Here is a 20,314-nt window from a genome sequence, read left to right on the forward strand (position 1 = left end):
AAAAAAAGCAGCGTGCATTTCTCTCCCCACCAGTTTTCGGGGCTGAGCTGCGGCGTTGCATCGCTCGTGGGTAGGGGCTGGGGCAGGGAACCGCGGCTCCAATATCGCCTGCTCCTAAGAGGAAAAATGTGTCATAATCCCTGAGGGATATGACACAACATTGGTGCGGGGGAAATAGGGCTGTAATGTGATTACATCGGGGAAGAGCCTGATCAAATAAAACGAACTAGGGGCTCGGGTAGCAAAGGCGAGGGAGCTGTGGGGCGTTCTTCATGCAAACAAACCCAAGAAGGTGAATTTTTGGGGCCCAGAGAAGGGAGCGCATCTCACGCCGCCCCAGCTGATGCCGGGCTGAGCAAAGACCGCGCGGGTCCGGTGGGGTGGCTAATGCCTTAATAAATGGTTGTCCTGCGGACACCTCCCATTGACACAGTATCCTTGGGGCAACTGTTTTATTTTTGCGTGGTAAACTAATAGTAGGAAACTATTCCAGGTATTTGGGATTCCTCTGAGCGCAGTTCAGCAGCTGAGGACCCAGCCCTGGGCTCCCTGCAGGCACAGCTGGGTCCTTGGGGTACGGGCAGGGCCGGTATTGGGGTGCTGGGGGTCAGGGGACAGGGTGCAGGGCAACAGGAGGCTGGAGTATGGGGGGGGGGGCAGGGTGCTGAGGTGAAAAGGGACAGGGTGCAAGGATGTTGGGGTACCAGGATGCCAGGACCTGGGGTGTCGGAGCGTGCGGGTGCTGGGATGTGGGGGCGCAGGAGCCTGGACAGCGTGAACGTCAGGGTGCGTGGGTGCAAAGTCAGGTTGTGTGGCCACTGCGCTCCTGGGGTGCAGGAGCTGGGGGTGCGTGGGTGCTGGGTCTCCGGGGTGCAGCAGGTTGGGGGATTGAGCACTGGGATGCTAGGGCACAGGAGACTGGGGTGAATGGGCGAATGAGTGCTGGGGTGCAGGAGGTCGGGGTGCTGGGGTACAGGATGTCGGGGTGCATGGGTGCTGGGGTGCTGGGGGGTGAAACGTTGCAGTGCGTGGGTGCTGGGGTGCAGGATGGGGGGGTGCATGGGTGCAGGATGTCGGGGTGCGCGAGCACCGGGACTCAGGGGTGCAATCCACTGGGGGACAGCGATGCCCAGCGGGGTCCAATCCTCCCTCTCCACCTCCTCCTCCCCGCACCTCTACCTTTGTGCCAAGCCACCCCCGGCCGGGCTCGGAGCCGAATCCATCCCCAGCACCACCCCAGCTCCCTTCCCCCGTCCTTCCCCCCCCCCCTCCCTACCTCTACCAAACGCCCCCCACCCCCGCCGCCCCCTGGGGGCCGCTTCTTTCTCTCTCCCCCGCCCCGCTCCGCCCCAGCACCGCCCGGGGGCGGGCAGTGGGCGGCGGGCGGGGGCCCCAGCCCCAGCCCAGCGCCGGCCCCAGCCCCAACCCCAGCGCCGGCCCCAGCCCCCGCCGCCCGCGGGCCGCCCCGCATTGTCCGGGCGGCAGCGGGGCAGGATGCGGCCCCCCGCACGGCCGCCCGCCGCCGGGCTGCGTTAGGATCCGCCGGTATGAGGAGGTGAGTGGGGGGGCCCCGGGAACAGGGAGGGGGTTATAGGGCGAGGGGCGGCTCCTGGTAAAGCATCGCCTAATCCCCCCCCCCCCCCCCCCCCCCCCCCCCCCCCCCCCCCCCCCCCCCCCCCCACCCCCCCCCCCCCCCCCCCCCCACCTTCCCGCTCGGGGCCGCTCGGTCCTTTCTAGGCGGAATTCTCCGAGCTTGGTTTTTTTTGGGGAGAAACCGGCCGAATTTGGCGCTGCTGGAGGCAGGGAGGCGGAGAGGCACCGGGCATCCTCCTCCCCCCGCTGCTTCGGCCGTTGCCCTTTTCCTCGTCTCTTCACCCCCCCTCCCAAAACAATAAAAAAATAAAAAATATAAAAAATCGGGGAGCCGCGAGGGAACGGGACGGGGTCCGGGGAGGTCCGGGGTGGTCCCGGAGGTGGAGGGGGGGGGGGTCCCGGCCCCAAATAATGCGCGCCCCCGCGCCGCCGCACGTCAAGCGCCCGCACCAAAACAGCCGCGGTGCTGCGAGCCCTGGAGCCCTGCTTCAGCTTCTGGTGCTGCTTCTGCTCTTTTTTTTTAAAGTGTGCTTCTTCCACTTGGAGGACAAAAGGGCTCTTGGGAGGGAAAAAAAAAAAAAAAAAAGGCAGAAAGGTTATTAAATAGCTTTGTAGGGTGTCTTCCAGCGCACAGCCTCCTCTTTCTGGAGACTCCGAGCGCACGTTTGCATCCCGCTTAATTTCACCTTGCTGTAATAAAAACGAACGTTCCCGTTAATTGGAGCCCGGTTTTTTGCAATAAGCGGATCTCAAGGCTGCCAAGGTGCCGCCGTGAATTTAGAAGAGAACTTGAGTGGCTGGTGGGCTTTGAGCCTCTGTAGAGGGTGTGTGAGTACAAGAAGTAACGGCTGGGAATCGATTCGCTGGTTTCGTGCGTTGGAATCGAGGATTTCCCCGAGCTGCATCCCGGTGGCGTGGAGCCCGCGCGGCGATGACAGGGCGCTGGGGTCCGGCGCTCCCGCGGTGCCAGCGTGCGGCTCGTGTGCGTGGTGGCTCTGCACCAGGCATTTCTGCGGGGTCCGAGGCCCAGAAGTTGTTTATCAAATTAAACATTTGTTTTAGATCTCTTTAGCAGAAGTGTGTTGACATTTTCTCTTCGGGGACTGCTGGGGATAATGAATGGCGCATACTGTATTGTGTTCCTTGGAAAGCCTCGGGATCCTGCAATAACATAAACACCCCGGCCTGAATTCATCACAGATCTGAGCGGAATGGACTTGGTGTTTACATCAGTGATGGTTCTGAGCCGCAGCTTACGTTTAAAGTTTATTATTGATTATGAAAACCTCCGTGTTAATACTTGTCAGGGTTTTTTTTTTATTATTATTGCTGACAGCTGCAGTTTCACTTACGGAGCAGTAACTCGCCGCTCTCCCAAACGCTCCGCGGTTTATTTTTAAAGCTTTCACAGAGGAGAAGGAGAGGGCTCGGGGTGGGGTTTCGGCACGGCTTAGCCCGCGGAGGAGCAGCGCGCTGGCTCGCCCCTCTCACAATTAGTTTTCTTTTAACCGGGCTGCAGGGAAGGGTTTAGGCAGCCGCCTTTGTTCTCCCGCAGAGCCCCCTCCGCATTCTTTCCTTTTGCCATTATCATTTTGGTTAAACAGAAAGGCAAGTTGTGTACCATATGGATCATGTTAACAATTGCTTATCTGGAACTGGTGTTTTCTCCTCCCTCCCTTTCCCCCCGGCCTTTTTCTTCCTCCTGACATCGGAGTTGGGGTTTTAATAGCATCCTCGCTTCGGTGCCGGTTCGCCGCGGTCCTGTAACACAAAACGCCTTCTCTCCTCCTCCATCCTGCCAGGGTTAATTCCCCAAGTAAAAACGTGGAATAAATGCCGAGAAGGCTCCGAGGTGGGTTTCACCAGACCTTCAGAAATAAGGCAAACTCTCCAGGAGGGGCTTATTGAAAGGAACAGCAGAAATTCGTTTGTAGATCCATGCCTCTGGTCAGCAACGTGCTTCCCCCTGCGTGGCTGAGGCTCTGTTTGCCTTTATTTGTTGATTGCCCGGAGATGATCCAGAGGATGCTTTCCGTGTTTGTACAGCCTGATACAAGCAGGGGCTGCGATTTTCACAAATGCCCCACTTCGGGCTGCTCCCAGACCTGTATTCAGGCGTTTGAATAAGCGGGCTGAAAATCTGGGGTCCCCACCCCGTGTCTGTCCAGGGGATTCGGTAGCTGCTGGAAGCCAGGCTGTTGTTTTGGGTGCCTGAATCCAGCCCCGAGGGCCTAACCTCAGGCCGGGGCAGTGCCCGCGGGGTCGCCCCATTCACCTCCTCCTCCATCAGAAAAGGTAAACAACAAAAAAAATGGCTCGAGGAGCGATCCCTTCCGAAGCCGGCGTCAGGTCCTGCTTCAGTAGAAGCAATTTAGGAGGAATCAGTTGTGCACAGCCTTATGTTCGTAGTGATGAGATGCCTGGCGATATTTTAAAAATTCCTGGAAAGAGCCTGGATGTGTGTGCTGCGTCTCGCGGGTGTTTGCAGATGTTTCGTCCTTTTTGTATCCTCCCAGTAGAGGAGATATTCCTGAGGGTACAAATGCCAGCCACGGGTTTCTCTGCAAATGGCCAGATGTGCTCCTTCCTTCCCTTCTGTCTTTCTGCTGTCCTGGGTTTTCTGCTCCTCTGGTTTCTTCCCTGCAGACCAGTCGTGTGCAGGGGAAGGGAATGCCTCCAGCCCCAGCTCCCGGCAGTGGATGCAGGGACACCGGCTTTGCGTGTGGATTCCTAAAGGGAATCTCTCCGAGATGACATTAATGCATCTGGAGAAGCCATCGTGACCCTTGCGTGAGGCTGACCCTTGCATTTATGCCATTGTAAACACTTTTCAGCTGTATTTTTTGAGCTCCACTGATTATATGGCTCGAAGCAGGGCTCAGCCGTGTGGCGGGGGCTGTTGGGGCACTGCCTTTGTCATCCCGGGGCAGATCCCCGCACATCTGCCCAAATGTCAGCTGTAATTTTGCAGCGTGCAGCAGAGCTTGAGCCTCGCGGCTCAGAGCATCTCATTCGCTCGGCGCGCTCCCTCCCTCTCCCCCCCCGGCTGCAGAAAACAGCCCCCAGCTCGGGTGCCAGCGAGGCAGAACCTTCTCTTCCAGGTTTTTACGGGAAACAAAGATGTTTTTCTCCCTCTCGGGGCGTGCTGGCCCCTCAGGCGGCTGTTGGGTGTGAGCAGCGTGCGTGTCCCCGTGCTCCGGTGCACCGAGTTTTCCTCCTGCCAGCTGGGTTGAGAACCCGACTTAATGCAGGTTTTTAGCACCGTTGTCATGCCCACGCTCTAAAAACCTCGTTACCGCTGCTGCCGTGCTCGGGTTTATGGTGCTGGGCCCAAACCAGATTTCATCAGCATCAAGCAGGAAAATTCCCATTGTGGGATCAGGAGATTCCCATCCTCTCCTTCCCAGCCCTGGCAGTTCCCGGTCTGGAGGAAGAGTTTGTCCTCGTGCTGCCACCTCTGCTGTGGGTTCCCAGCAGTGCTGCTTGCTGCGATCACCGTGGGCCATCCTCTTTTTTGGCTCCTGTTGGATTTTCTTTGGTCGTGGCTTGTTCTCCTGCTCGGGGATGGCGAGAAGGACTTGCCCCCCTTTCGTGGCCGTTTTGGGGTTTCTCAGGTGCTGTGTTATTTCCCCATTAAGTGAACAGTTGCAGCTCCATCCCATGGCCCCATGGCACTTTTTTCTCCTGTCTTCATCAGCAGAGGATGCTGCTGCTGGCCACCAGCTCTTCTCCAGTGCTGGCCACCGGTGCCAGGGCTCGCAGCTTCCCCTCCACGGCAGCAACAGCCTCGAGTCAGCGCCGGCTCTCCGCAGCAAAGTTTATTTTGCTGTGTAACGAGGCTGCTGTGAAGTCTTTCTCCTGGCCTTGTGGCCTGTCATCAGCTGAAGTTAATGTTGGTTAAATTGTACAGATCGCTAGCACAATTTTTCCTGCAGCGGTGCATGCCTGGGGTCGCTTATCAGCAACCCCTGATCTTTATGGGGGCCCTAATAAACCCGGCCAAGGCCTCGCGGATGTTGCTGACTTACATCTGAGAGCAGGGCAGGGTGCAAATTACACGTTTTTTCTTTCCAGCTGCCTTCTCCCGAGCACAGATAACTCGATCAAGGAAAAATTGGGCGAGTTTATTACATTACAGCGATGCTGTCACAGTCTGCATTGCGGAGGTGCCCGGGGCCCCCAGCCCTGGACCAGGACCCCCCCATTTTTGGGTGCCATTTGGAGACTGGCCAGGAGCAGCAGAAGCGTCCCCAGGCTGCTGGGGTTGCAGTGCCCAGGCGAATGTTTTCCCTCAAAAGAGCCACTTTTTTTTTTTTTTTCCCCAAGAAAGTGAAAACTAATGTCAAGACAAATTGCACTTTAACCCACACTTGTCTTGCCTACAAAAAAAAAGCTGAATAATAGCTGAATAAGTGCCCCTTTCTCCTGCCCTGGCCAAACTCATAAGAGGAGGCTGTCCCTGACAAAGAATTTGCTGTGTAAATAGATGAGAGGTGCGGCAGCACCGAGCTGGGAAGGGACTCGTGGCAGCAGGGGATGCGGGAGCCTGGGTCCCCTCGTCCCCCGGCCGGTGGCGGAGCAGCTCAGCTGCTCTCGCTGTCATTAATCTCCCTTTGCGTTGCTTCAGGCCTCCGAAAGCAGCGGCGGCGGCAGCTGCCGGACGGCTTTGTCTCGTGCCTCGTCCTCTGCGGGGACGTGGCAGCTCCGTGATGCAGGGGGACGTTGCCAGCAGGGGCGAGCCCCGGCTCCTCTCCTTGTTTGCCACCGCCTGCCTTGTAAGGGCTGCATGCAGCAACGCTCCTCTGCGAAGGAAAGGTGGAAAGGATGAGCGTAGCGGAGCAGCAGGCGTGTGCTCAAGGTGGGGGGAACCCGCGGAGCACCCGCCTGCATCCCGCATCCCGACGCCTCCCAGAACGGGGTGGTGTGGGTGTAATCGGTGGTGAGGGGACGGATGGCTGCGGAGCGGTGTAACGAAATGCCAGGGGTGATGCGCAGGGATCCTGTGCTGTGCGCGAGGTGTTAGAGAGGTTGTGAAGGGCTTGTCCCGATTGCCATGGCCAGGGAAAGCGGGTCGCCTGCTTGGGGCATCGCTCCGTGTCCTGCTCCCCGTGTCGCCATCAGTGACTCCAGGATCCTGAGCTGGCCCTGCATGACCAGGCAGCACAAAGCCCGGCGCTGGAACCTTGCGGCATCGTTCCTGCTTCCGATGCTGAGACGTGGGGATTTTCTTACCCATTCTGCATAGTTCGGTCAGATCTGGGATCACCCCATCCCTGTCCCATCCCTGTCCCATCCCCACACGTCCCCCATGCTCCAGCCCCATCCCAGCCCCATGCTCCAGCCGGTTCCCAGAGCATCTCCTCCTCCTCCCTCAAAATGCTGAATCAGGCCACATGTTGCAAGCATAAATCTGCTCAAACAATAACGTGCTGCGAGCAGGCTCAACCTCGCGGCCCCCGCTTGTCGGGCAGGGACTCGCCTGATCCTCGCCTGCAGCTCCGATGCCCAGGGGAATAAATAACAGCGCTGGGAAGGATTTTATGTGCTGGGTGGGTTTGTAGTAACCCGAGAGCGCGCCGAGGTGCCCGTCGTCGGCTCCACGTGTCAATGAGCCCCAGGGGCTCCCTGCTTACCGGGGTGAGGAATGCAGGAAATGGATTTACGGGGGTGGGCAGCCCCCCGTGCTCGGGGCGAAGGCTGCAGCCGTGTGTCCCCGACGGGAGGAGGAGGATGTTGGTGCTGGCTGGGAGCTGGGGAAGTGGGCAGCGAGGAGGGGACAGGGATGCGGCAGCCGAGCTGGATGTGAGAGGCGCATGGGTCTGCGGGCGGCAGAGCTGCTGGTGCGAGCAGCACAGCTTCCCGCCCGTTATTTGGGCATTTTCTCACCCGCACCTTACAGTTTTATCTTATGCTTTGCAGCTTCACACTTGTAAAACAGCCAAGTGCCAGCAAGGTGAAAATAAATAATATTCCCCCCCCCCCCAGGTGTTGCGGGTGCTTGGGGTGGATGGAGAGCGACGTCCCCGTAGTGTGATGTGGGTGCGCTGGTGGGCAGCACTGGCAGAGGGCTGCTGATGCGGAGACGTTTCCACCTTCCTCTTCCTCAGCTCCAAGCCGTGCAGTGGGGCAGGGCTCGGCTGCCGGGGGGCAGCAGGGCTGGGGTCAGAGCGTGGCCGTTGGTCGCCCGAGCCAGGTATGTGCTCCAGAAAATAACGCAATTATGGATCTGACCTTGGGCTGTTCATATCCTCCTCGTACAAGGTGATTACTTTTTAATGAGTGGCTGCTGAAAAGGGAGGAAAATGAATTATTTCTGCCCTAGGATTAGCTCTCGGAGACAGGCCCGGCGCTGCCCGATCGATGCGCTCTCGGAGGCTGCATGGAGCCAGCGCGGCTCAAAACTTCTCCCCGATTTCCCAGCACTGGGGAGCGTCGATGCCTTCACCCTGAGGCTGCCGTTGGGGCTGGGGGTGAAGCCTCCCCTGGGGCGTCGCAGGGTCTGGAGCAGCAATTTTCAGCCTCCTGGTGTGAGGCTGGACCTGCCATCCCCAAAAGCTCCCTTTTTGGGGGGTGAATTCCCAACTCGTTGTTGTTTAACCTAGTTTTTTTTTTTTTTTTTCTTTTTTTTTTGAGCAGGAATGCACAAACGTGTAATAACTAGCAGAGGTGTTCGTACCCTGCTTTAACCATAAGGCAAATAACTGTGCAAGAAGCTCTGGGAGCTGTAGGAGCTCCGAGCGCAGCACGTGGGTCCCCAAAGTCAGCGTCCGTCCGCCCGTCCCTGCAAGCAGAGGCGCATTGCAGAGGGGAGATGCAGCCTCTGGCGTGGATGAGGGCAGCAGTGTCAGCAAAGAAAGAAGCCCAAAAAGGGAACTTCTGGAAAATCCATTAGTGAATGGAGTGCAGGAGGGACCTCTGCTTTTCAGGCTGCCGGGGCGGTGTTTAAAAAAGAATCAGCGAGTCAAAAGGCTTGTGAAAACAAAAGGCACCGAGAGGCCTCCCCCAAGGCGCTGCGCGAGCGGGGCTGGACACTGTTGCGGTGCGTGATGCTCCGAGAAGCACGGGAAGGTGTTAAACAGGGGCTGGGGCTGGGGTCTGCCTTCCTGCCGGGCACAGAACGGGGGCACAAGGGGACCGAGAGGATGGCGATGCGGCGGTAAAGAGGATTTTTTTGCTCAATTCCCCCCGGAGCGCGCTGCCTGGGGAAGGCACCGAGGCAGAAAATACAACCGCGTTTCTAAAGGCGCTGGATGGGGCAGGGAGGCTATCCAGAATTAGAGTTAATTAAGATTGATTCGTTCCGTGGAGGATATGAGCTGGAGCGTTACAGCTACCGCTGCGACAGGCTCCGGTGCACGCGGCAAATTATCTCCCTGCTGCAGCCCCGCTCCCGCTTCCTCTGCAGCCTCCAGCCACGACCCGGCTGCAGCCGAGATATTGGAGCAGATAGAGCAGGAGGGGGACCTGGGCTGGTGGCTCCTGGCTTGGCTTTGGCCCCCAGGGGAGTTCATTATTGGAGCTGCAGCGTGAAAAATACCCAGAGAGGAGAGGTCCTGGGCTGGGTGTAGGGACTGAGGGTGCCTCAGTGTCCAGAACTGCTCAGTGCTTGTGGGAAAACAAAACGTAGCCGTGATGCTTTCTTCTTGCAAAGGGAAATACTGAAAATCACCCCCAGCCTTCTGGGTTTCACGCACATATCCGGGTTCACAGACCGCAGAGGGTCTGTCCGAGGCTTGGGTGCGTGCATGGTGCCGGGCACAAAGCAAACCGTGGCTCCCTGGGTGCAGCAGCACCAGTCCTTGCTGTAAAGCTTCCTCCCCCTGGTATTTTGAAATGCAAAAAGAAAATCCGGGCCTCGAGCCAGCCCACGACAGGTTGAGCTGTGTCGGCCAGCAGCACCGCGTGCATTGGTGCCCGGTGGGGGCCACGTCAGCGCCTGCGCTGCTCCCTCGTCGTGCCAGCCTCTGGGCTTTGCCACTTGCAAGCTAGGGACTTGTAGCCTGCAAAATCCCTCTGGGGGCTCTGTCAGCCTCTGGGAATTCCTGGAACCCATCGCCACGGCACAGCACGAGGACAGCTGCTGGCTCTGGGCCACTGCTTGCACGAGCACCGTGCCCCGCTCCCAGCACCAAAACCCGCTTCTGCTCCGCGCGGGACTGCGCACAGTGGGCGGGCGGTGCAGGAGTTATTCCCCTTTCACATCCATGGCAGTGGAGCAGGGACCCAGGGCTGCGTCCGGCCCCATCACGCTTCTGCTTTGCTCCCCGTGGCGTAGCGAGGATCCCACCCACCAGGAGGGTCCCACGGTGCTGCTGCTGCTGCTGGCACCACGGAGCCCCGGCAGGAAGGGAAGAATCACGCAGGGTGCGTTGCATCCGCGTTGCCTTTCGCAGCACCCTTCTTTTGGGACGACGGGGGGATGCGGCACGTCCTGATGTCTTTCAGCAAGTGGCTCTGAATGGAGCGAGGTCAGGACAAGAAGCTCTTCAGAGCAGCTTCCGTCTGTTCGGTGACAGCACCTCGCTGAGCGCCTTCTGGAGCAGCGGAGCAGAAAGTGGCAGCAGGATGCCTCCGGAACACCTCCCTGCGTCTTCCCTTCCACCCCGCAAACCTGGAGGGCCAAAACCTCCAGGAGGGAGCAGGTGCCACTGCTCCACCTGGCGCGTTTCTGGAGGGCTCGGGGAGGAGATGGCAGCGGTTGCACCCGCGCTGAGCGCCGGCTGACAGCCCCCGTGGGAGAAGCAGCGCCCGCGCCTCGCCGCGTCCTCCGGCCGGGGCTGGGGCAGAAGCAGGAGGTGAAGTCCCGCTGCCCGTGTGGGACCAGGACTGGGTGCTTCACGGGCATGCTCGCCACCCTCCCTTGTTATGCAGATTGCATGCAAATTGGGTCCGTTTGACCTGCTGACCTTTTTATGGGGCCACGTCTGCTTGGGGAAATTGTTCTGCTGATTAGAAATGGATTTTTCTCTCTAATGTAATCCTTGGAAAATGGGCTGGGCCCAACGTGCTGCAGCCAAGCCCGGCCCTGGGGAGCTCGCCTGGCATCAAGGAATGAAATTTTGGGGCAGGCCTTCAGTCCCAGAAGGGACCTGAGCAGCACCCATGGGCCACGGCCCTGTTCTCCAGGAAAGCTGATGTTTCTCCTGCACTTTGAGCACCTGACCAGAGACCACCTTGAGGGACAGCAGACTTTGATGACTTAAATGCTTAACGAAGCTTTTACTAAAAACCTCCCTCCTGCCTGGGAACTGTCCTTCAAGCAAGGATCTACCGGGAGGTCAGAGCTGAAATGTCTCCCCAGTGAACTTCCTATGGAAAACGAAGGCTTTTAGGGCAGGAGAGCATCTGCTGGATGAGAAGCAATGTCTGGGGCAGGAAATGAAATTCCTCAAATCCACTTATGGAACCAGCCTGTTATTAATAATAACCTGATTTTGCTGCCCATACCCCCTGGTTCTGGGGACTCCCGGGGCACTCCATGCCTCCAGTTTCCTCCCATGACATTTAGTGGCGAGTTTCTGGTCCTGCCTTGACAGATGGGTGATGCTCAGCTGCTGCCAGGCCGAGCGGACACGTATTAATTTTTCATTTGCTGGATGGGTCGTGGAGCAGCACAGATGGGCTGTGGCCCATTGGCCGGTCCCCTTTTCGTCCCGATGTCCAGCTGCTCTGCACTTGATATACGAGTGGGCAGCGTGGATGCTTGAGGCTGGGGCTGGCGGGGGTCCCTGCCCCGCTGCTTTGCCTGGCGTGGACCCACCAGGGCATGGACTCGCTGGAGATCGCGGGGATCTGGCCGAAAGGCGTTCATCAGCGTGCAGAAATGTTGCTGAGATCTACCGCATCGATGCTAAAAGGTTTCTCGGGTCCATAGCGAGTGTCATAATTCTCGTTTATTGCCGGGGTTTGACTCGCTGTTGCGCTCTGCCTACGCTGCAGTTGTAAGACTGAGAGCCAACCCAGGACGAGCTCCTCGCAGCAGAAGCCAAAAAAGATCATCAGGAAATGCCTCATTTAAAAGAAATACAGTCATCCCTGTGGCCTCCCATGCGCTGGGCAGAGTCGGGAAAGTCTGTGCTCTCTTCCTGCATTTTTTTTTCCGCCTCGCCTTTCGCCTTGAAGCTCTTGGCGCTGCTCAGCCTCCAGCGAAGCAGCGCGGCTCCCGCAGCTCCGAGCAGCAAAGCGCTGAACCGTGGCCGAAAAACCCAACGGCCGTCCGAGTGCCGAGGCGCGCTGCAAGACCCGGAGCGGCTCTGCACAGATGCAAGCCCCTCTCGGTGCCACAGATCCGGCTGCAGCAGTGAAGCTGTCAGCTCGGGGGGTTGCGGCTAGGTTCTTGTCGGGATGCAGCTCTGGGTGCTGATAGCAAAATCCCGCATGGCAAACCCGTGCACCTGGTAGAAGAGATCTGTGTTAGCAGCGTTCGTAAGGGCTGTGGGGAGCGTTTGGTGAAGGCTGGGCTGAGAAAGGAGACCCTCAGCAGCTGGGTTTGCTCCCTCTGGGCGCAAAGTGTTCACGTGGGGGAATTAAAGCCCAGGCAGGCTCAGCACAAGAAGCTGCTGCGGATGGTGTGGTGATAATGAAACTGCCTGGAATCTTTTTCCAAAGCACAGATCTTCCATGAACAAGGAGCCCTCAGCAGATGAACCAGGAAGGCAGCAGCAGGATGCGCAAAACCCAGCAGGAACGGCTGAGCAGAGCAAGGGGGAAACCGAGGCACGGCCGGCGCTTGCAGGGAAGGGGCTGCTCCTGCGTGGTTCTTGGCTGGGTTTAAACCCCAGCTTTAGCGCTTCCTCAGCTCGAGCCAGTTTGCTCCCATCTTCTCTGTCCCCTTCTTCGCCATCCAAATGGGTTCAACCCCTCGCTGATCCCTCTGGGGAGAGCTGCTTGCCGCTGCCACCAGCGTGCTCTGCCTCCTGTCATTCGCCCGCGTTGGCTTCGCATCCAGTTTTTATGCATGAGCATCAGCAACGCCTGCATGTGCGCTTAGGCACGGCACGCACGCACCTCTTTTACACCCACAGCATCCGTGTGTCCGCCGCTTGCTGTGTGCACGAGGGCCGGGGGTGCCGGCCATGCCCTGGCCGCCCCGCGAGCCTCCAACAAAGGCGGCCACACTGGGACGATGCTGGGGAGCCCGGCGTGGCCAGAGCCTCGTGGCTGCACTTGCCATCACTCGGCGTGAGCTTTCCTTTTGGGGGGGGGACACAGCGTCGGGGAGCGCACCCCGTCCCCAAGGCCGAGCGGTTGGACACCCTTGGCGGTGCGCCCCGGTTGCGCGCGGCTAAAAAGCCCCCTAACAAAAGCCCAGTTCAGAGTTGCTGCTGAATAGATTAACAAGATTTCCATAATTAGGGCGGGAGGGAACAATAGGATTCTCCCCTGCCCAGCCCCCCCTCCCCGCCTTTGTCTTGCGCTTTAGATAATGGGCCAGCAGCGAGGGTGGGAACCGGCCGTGCCATTTGGTCACTGGACAGTAATTTTCTCACACTGCCAAGGGGAGCATTGAAACATCTGTCCCGCTCTGAGAGCTCATTCACGTTACATTGCAGCCCCCTGACAACTTCTCCGGGGCCTGCCAGCCCTCCCCCTTCGCCGGGCGATCGGGTTTTTAAGGGTGTGATGGGGTTTTCGCTCGGTTTTACGTCTCCCGACTGCAGCTCATGTTTAAAGGGGTCAGATGGAAGCGGTTTTCGGTCTTTTCACGCTCTTGTTTGCTTTTCTCCCTGCAGCGGTGCCCTGAACGTCTCCCGCTGGCAGCAGCGCAGATGCACGGCTGTGTTGATGTGCCCAGGGAGACCCCCGGGCCCCCCCTGCCCCTTTTCTCGCCGCTGCTTTGCCGCGAGGCTCGGTGCTGGGGATGGAGCCGGAGGACCAGCCCTGGCCGCAGCCCACGCGGTGCCATTGGGCTGCCAGCTGCCAACCTCAGGGTTGATTTAACATCAGAAAATTCCTAGCTCCACGCTTATGTTTTAGACAACCAGCTCTTAGCTGGCATCCCAAGGGTTCAGGTGCTGGTATCAGCCCATGCTATGGGGAAAGAAAGCAGAGCACTGCTCGGAGAGATAACCCAGAGGCTGTACTCATCCTTGTTGCGGTGTTTTCCTGGGAAATCAAGCTAGCACTGCCCGGATATGCCAGTTGCAGCATTTGTACCCCGGTTCTGGGCTTGTACCTGGCTCCTGGTGCAGCTGCAATCCCTGGATTTGTATCCCCGGTGTGATCCCCCTGGCCCCACTCCCCTGCCTTTGCAGATGCGTTTTGCTGCCCTGGGTTTCCAGCACAGAGAGGCTGCTGCGTGGCTTGGCATGTGCCAGAGCCACTCCGAGCACCCACGGGATCTCACCACTGGAAGCTCTTTTGGGCCAGAAACAGCTTTTTCTTGCAGTTTGGCAACACACTGGGGTCCTGACCTAGAGAGGGGTTTCCTGGCTGGTGTCACAGCATGGAACAAGGATGGAAACTCTTGGTGCTTTAGTGTCCTCAAAAAAAAATTATATATATATAATGTTTTGTACCTCACCCCAAACCTCATTTTTCCTTTTAATAGCTTCTTCGTGCCTTTTGCTCCCAGCCAGAGGGGAAAGGTCCCCCTTGGCCACCACCACCTCTCTCTGCCCAGCCAGAGCCCATGTACAGCTCGTGGAAAATCTGCTGCAGGAGCAAAGGTTTATTGGAAAGCGTTCTCCTTTGTGCTCATTAAAAAGGGCCCTTTCCCGCAGGCTGTCTTGGCTGTCTCTGTCTGAACGTTTATCTATCGGTAGCACTTTAATAATGGCAAGTAAATGCAGGGAGGATGCCGGATAAAGCCACGCAAAGCCGCCATTTAAATCCTCTTGTGTAAGTTTGATATCCAAAGTGGAAGTACAAATGCCATATAAGTCAATTAAAGCATTAAGTAATCTAATTGTGCTGTGGTCACAAAGTGGCTTAAAGGCTGAGCGCGGCGGTGAATGGTGCGCGAGGTCCCTCCCGCTCCCGCTGCAGCCGTCCCTGCGGCTTTGTGCAGGAGGGCAGGGGGGCTGCTGGGGGGGCGCGGGGGACCCGCACGCAGATAACAATGGGGCACGCCGCCGTGGCAAGGGCTGGGTGCTGGCCATCGCTTTTCTGTCTTCCCCTTTGCCGAGAAATGTTGCCAGCAGGCACCGGTGCGAGCGGCTGAGCAGAGGGATGCTGGCGAGGCTCGTGCACAGCCCAGGAGGAAGGGCTGATCCCCACGTGCGCGTGTGCAAGCGTGCAGTGCAAGCCCCCGGGAAACTGGAATGTGCACAGCTCCCACCCAGGCTTTGTTCCCTGGGCAGGAGCCGTGCTCGATGCACGGGGCTGCGTGGAGCTGCTCGCATTGTCTGCGCTTTACCCCATCCCTCTTCATGCGATTAATATGCTAAACACTATTAACGTGCTATTAATACTACGTGCATTATAATCATCACGAGTGTCTTAATATGCTATTAATGCTGGCTTTGCAGTGGCCCAGCAAAATAAAGGGAGCGAGCCCCAGCTTGGGGAGCGGGATGGAGGGGCTGGAGCTGCCGGTGGGCTTTTGGAGGTGGAGGTGGGTGTCCCGAGGGCGCGGGCTGGTACCGTGGCTGCTGCGGTCTGTTGGGCGACGTGACTGTCAAAACCGGCTGCTTTCTCTGAAGTCCTTGCGGTTGCTGGTACTTGGGGGTGTTTGCATCGGTGGTGCAAGATTTTTGCGTTGGTTGATGCAAGAGGGTGGTCGAGGGGCTTTTCGCATGGGAGGTGCACAATTCAGAGCACACGTTTGAAGCTGGGAGGTGCAAAGCGGTCCAGATGGACGGCGTGGCACAGTGGGTTTTGGGTGCCGAGAGGCGCTCGTCCTTCTTTCATTGGTCTCACCCTACCTCTGCCCTGTGTCCCACAGGTCTGTCGAAGATGCACTGGTCACCAGAGCATGCCCAGTCCCTGAACCAGTGGCCGGAGCAGCACCTTGACGTCTCCTCCACCACCTCCTCGCCAGCCCACAAGTCCGACCTGTACCCCAGCACCCGCCAGCGCTTCAACTACGCCTGGGCCAACGACGACATCTCGGCGCTCACCGCCTCCAACCTCCTCAAGAGGTACGCCGAGAAGTACTCGGGGGTGCTGGATGCGCCCTACGAGCGCCCGGCGCTGAGCGGCTACGGGGATGGCGCCTTCGGGCCGGTTAACGGGCAGAAGGGGGACGGGGAGCCCTGGCCCGTGCCACATGGCTCTGACGGCGCCTACCCGCTGACCCCCATCCACGATGGCCTCCCCGGTGCCAAGGCGGTGGTGCCACCCGCCGTCCCCACTGGCAGCACGCCGCTGGGGCTCGGCGGCTCCCCGGTGGTGTCCGCCAACCTCGCCGATCCCATCTACCCCGGGAACTCGTGCGGAGGAGCGGCCGGCTCCGGCGGGCTGGGCTCGTCTCAGGAGTACCCCGCAGGCTACGGCGGCACCTACTTGCCCTCTGGCTACTGCGCCCAGCCCAGCACAGCACTTGCCCCCCCCGCACCCGCCCGCCCTGCATGGCTCGGGGCTCCTGCAGCCCACGCACCCCTCATCTGCCCTGGTGCCGGGCTACGGCTCCTCTGGCCCCGTCTACAACTACGCCTCGGGCAGCTACGCGCCGCAGCCGGGCTACGGGGCCATCCACCCGCCCCATCCCTCTGCCTCCTACCTGCCCTCGGGCATCGCAGCGCCCACCCCGCTCCCGGCCCCGCCGCCTGCTGCCCGCCCGCCCGTGGTGCCGGCGTACGGCTACCAAGGGGCTGGCTTGGCCCCCCTGGCCGTGCCGCCCCTGGGCACCGAGGCGGCGGGCGCCCTGAAAAGGAAAGCCTTCGATATCTCCGGCGGGGAGGATGAAGCAGAGGGCAGGTATCGGAAATACAGCTACGAGCAGCCAAAGTCCCCCTACCCCATGTCGGACAACGGCGAGTGCCGAGGCAACGGGTTCCCGAGTGCCGGCAAGCGGCCGGCGGGAGCGGGGAGCACCGAGGAGCACAGCGGCAAGTACGGCGGGCAGCCGATGAAGAGCATGGTCTCACCGCCCTATGGCACCGGGGAGGCCCCGCTACGGCCAGCGGAGCCCTTCGAGAAGTTCAGCCCCCCCCTCGCCAACGGGGAGCGGGCGGCTGAGCTGGGACCCCCCTTCCCGCTGCGGCTGCCGCCCAAGGCGCCCGTCTTCGGCAGCCCGCCGGTGGAGGAGCAGCCCAAAAACGTCGACCCGCTGGTCTTGGAGCTGGTGAACACCAAGATCGTGGAGCGCGGGCCGCCCGTGCAGTGGACGGACATCGCCGGGCAGGTCTCCGTGAAGGCCACCATCGAGGAGGAGCTGGTGTGGCCCATCCTGCGGCCTGGCGCCTACACCGGGGCGAGCCGACCGCCCCGCACCATCCTGCTCTTCGGGCCGCATGGCACGGGGAAGACCCTGCTGAGCCGCTGCATCTCCACCCAGCTGGGCTCCACCCTGCTGAAGCTCAGCGGCACGGCCCTGCTCTCCACCTGGAAAGCCGAAGCCGAGAAGATCCTGCAGACCGTCTTCTTCGTGGCCAAGTGCCGGCAGCCCTCGGTGGTGCTCATCACTGAGGCGGAGTCCCTGCTGGTGGCCCAGGACAGTGGCCAGGCTGGAAACCTCAAGTCCCAGCTCCTCTCCTACCTGGACAACGTAGCTACCTCGGCCGAGCAGAACGTGGTCATCATCGGGACCACCTCGCGGCCCGGCGGCATGGACGAGGCTTCCCACCGGCGCTTCGCCAAGCGCTTCTACATCTCCCCTCCGGACAGCATCGCCCGGCGGCAGATCCTCCACCACGTGCTGGCTCAGCAGGGCTCCTGCCTGAGCGAGCGGGAGATGGCCTCCCTTGTGCAGCACACGGAGAGCTTCTCGGGCGGCGAGCTGATCCAGCTCTGCCAGCACGCCGGGGCCACCACGCTGCACGGCTTGCCGGGCCAGATCCAGCCCACCTCCTACAAGGACTTCGAGAAAGCCTTCTGCAAGGTCCGCCCCGCCACCTCGCAGAAGGAGCTGGACTTGTTTGCGGAGTGGGATAAGATGTACGGGTCCAGGCACTGACAGCGCGGCCCGGGGGGGCACCGGCCGCCGCCTCCCGAACCGCGAGAGACTCCCCGGGAAGACCCGACGACAACCAACGTACCTCTTTCTCATGGTTTCTGATGTGACTGGTTTGGTTCTTCGGTTTTTGGAAGTAGTCGCTCACTGAACTCAGGATAACCTATTTATTATTCGCCCACCTCCCCGGGCAGCCGCTTCCAGACCAGCGACGCGACGAGCGGGGCCGGGGACGCGCCGGGATTCGGCTCTCCGCCGATCGATGCAAGAGCCCCGTGCCTATTCGCAGAGGCTCGGGTTTCCATTATTTTTCCTTGTTTCCAACAGAAATGCCCCGGGGCAGCGATGCCCTCGGCCCGGAGGAAGCGGCACGGGGAGGGGGGAGGCGGGGGGGGGATCGCAGAACCCAGGGGTTTGGAGTAAAATGCTGTAGATTGTTTAATATACTAGACTTCGTTTTTATTTTTGTAAGGTATGTAGTATTTTTTTGTTTTTCTTTTTAACTACTCAGGAAAAGAATTACCTCAGAAAAAAAAAAAAAAAAAAAGAAAAGAATGTGTTTTTAAAAACTCTTTTTATCTTCTCAGAAAAGGAAAAAGAGATTTGAAGGGTTTGCAGTCTTAGGACAAAGCTGTCTTGTGCATTTGCTTCCAAAAAGGGTGAGAGAAAGACGAAAGAAAGAAAGAAAGAAAAAACTTGAAGCTGTTACAAAGATGAAAGTTGAATGTATTTTGGGTGCTTTTCACATATCTTATGCCATAATTTTATTTCGATTTTTTTTGTTTTGTTTTGTTTCGTTTCGTTTTCGTTAACATTGTTATTGTAGTGTTTGGTGGAGTAACGTGTCTTCGACGGAAGGAGTGCTAGTGCCGTAGTTCGAGAGCTGTCGCCAGCACCGCTTTTTGGATAAACCTCAGCTCGCCTCCCCCCCGCGGGCGCAGCCGCTCCCTTTGGCCTCCGCCACCGCCCCGTCGGCCTCGCGTAGCCAGGCGGGCTGCCGGGGTTTTTCGGTTCAAAAGTCATTTTTTTTTTAGCTTGTGCTTGGGAGGCAAACTCCCCCCCCCCCCCCCCCCCCCCCCCCCCAGGGTCTGCGCACGCAGAGCAGGAAAACCTCGGCGGGGGCGCGGGGCCGAGCGGCGGCTTCACCCTCCCAGTGCTCAGGATGCCAAAGGAGCCAGCTTTTGGGGGGGTTCTCCAATTTTTTTTTGCAGTTTCCCACTGAAGCACACGCGTGCAAAGGGCATTACCGGGGAGGCTGGCGCCGGGCGGTACGACACGCCGCTCCGGGAGCCGCCTCCTCCCCATCGCCTCCAAAAAGTGGTACTGGGTTCCTGAAGACTTTTTATTATTATTATTATCATATTTGACTTTGTACACTCTCTGTAACCACTTCTACCTCATTTTGCAACATATTGTACATGAAAGTATTTAATTCATGTCTTATTGATGTCTGAAAAAGAAATGCTTTTGAACTGTAATGGTCTACCTCAAGAAATACTGTATTTTAAAAAGAAAAGTATTACACAGTATTAAAGAGATTACATGAAAGCCCTCCTGAGAGCTCACGGCTCCTTGCGTCAGCTCTTGCATCCCCCCACTTCTTCAGCCCCAAGGGGGGGTTGGTGCTGGGGGTAGGGGTGGCTGTGGGATACGAGGGGACAAGGGGGCATTGCAAGGGACGGGAGGGACAAGGGGGCATTGCAGGCAGAGGAAGTGCATGGGGGGGTCCAGGTGTGCCCCCATCCCTTTGTTAGGGTGATCGGGGCCAGGCGTGCCCCATACCCTCGTTAGGGGCAGTGCATGGGGGTCCAGGTGTGCCCCATGCCCTTGTTAGGGTGATGGGGGCTCCAGGTGTGCCCCATCCCCTCAGGAAGACCCGGCCACCACGAGGAGGGGATGCAGAGGACCCCCACCCAAGTTCTTCGGGGTTCCTGGGCTCAGCAGCCTGCAGGTTTGGCCGTGCTGCTAGCGAAGACCTATCTTCAAGCACCTGCAGGTACGAGCAATGTGGGGCAGCTCTGGGGTCAGGAATTTGGGTGGGTTATGGGGAAGGGGCGAGTTTTAACCATGGGGCTTGCAGGGAGCGTTGCTTTCCGAAAAAGTGCCGTTTCCTGCCGCTGCTTCGTGCGTTTTCATGTCTGTAATTAGTGCTTGGTGCTGCCTGGCTGTGGGGCAGTTAGCTTTGGGGTATCAGTGGGGTTTTAGTGTCTGTGCTGCTTGGGTTTCTGCTGCCACTGCTGGGTTATGTTGTCTCTCTGTCAGCACCAGGTGGCATTTTTAGCTTGTTTTAAGCTGAGTAACAGCAAAACACCCGGCCCTGCTGTTGCTGGTGTCAGTTTTGCTGGCTGGGGAGCGTGCTCCAGGGCTGGAGGTTTTTGGAAACGGAAGCTCTCGATTATGGACGGGGACCCTGCAGATCTGGGCAGATGGGGGGAGCGAGGCAGTTTCCTCCTGAAACTCCGTGAGATTCCCATCAAACGAGCACGTGCAACCTCAGAGGGGAAGCTGTGCTTTGATGCTCTCGTTAACGGATATCTTCGTTAATGAACGTAAGGGGAAAAGCCGGCTGGGTGCGTGCTTGTTCCTTTTCCCACATGCCTCGATGGGGCTGGCAGGCGGCATCGCCTCTCCCGCCGGGCTCAGCGGCGGTGCCAGGTGAGCAGCCTG

At 58.9% G+C, this 20,314-nt stretch overlaps 1 protein-coding gene across 1 annotated transcript; it reads left to right on the forward strand.

The window, feature by feature from the left end:
- Window positions 1-1,422: 1,422 nt before the first annotated feature.
- On the forward strand, window positions 1,423-19,198 carry FIGNL2 (fidgetin like 2). Its single transcript, XM_035309006.1, is given in 3 exon segments — window positions 1,423-1,555; window positions 15,479-16,095; window positions 16,097-19,198. Coding segments are annotated over 2 exon segments (2,160 nt in total). The 5' UTR covers window positions 1,423-1,555; window positions 15,479-15,489; the 3' UTR covers window positions 17,651-19,198.
- Window positions 19,199-20,314: the final 1,116 nt, after the last annotated feature.

The sequence above is a fragment of the Oxyura jamaicensis genome, chromosome 33 (genome assembly GCF_011077185.1).
Source record: "Oxyura jamaicensis isolate SHBP4307 breed ruddy duck chromosome 33, BPBGC_Ojam_1.0, whole genome shotgun sequence".
In the NCBI taxonomy this organism is placed as follows: domain Eukaryota; kingdom Metazoa; phylum Chordata; class Aves; order Anseriformes; family Anatidae; genus Oxyura; species Oxyura jamaicensis.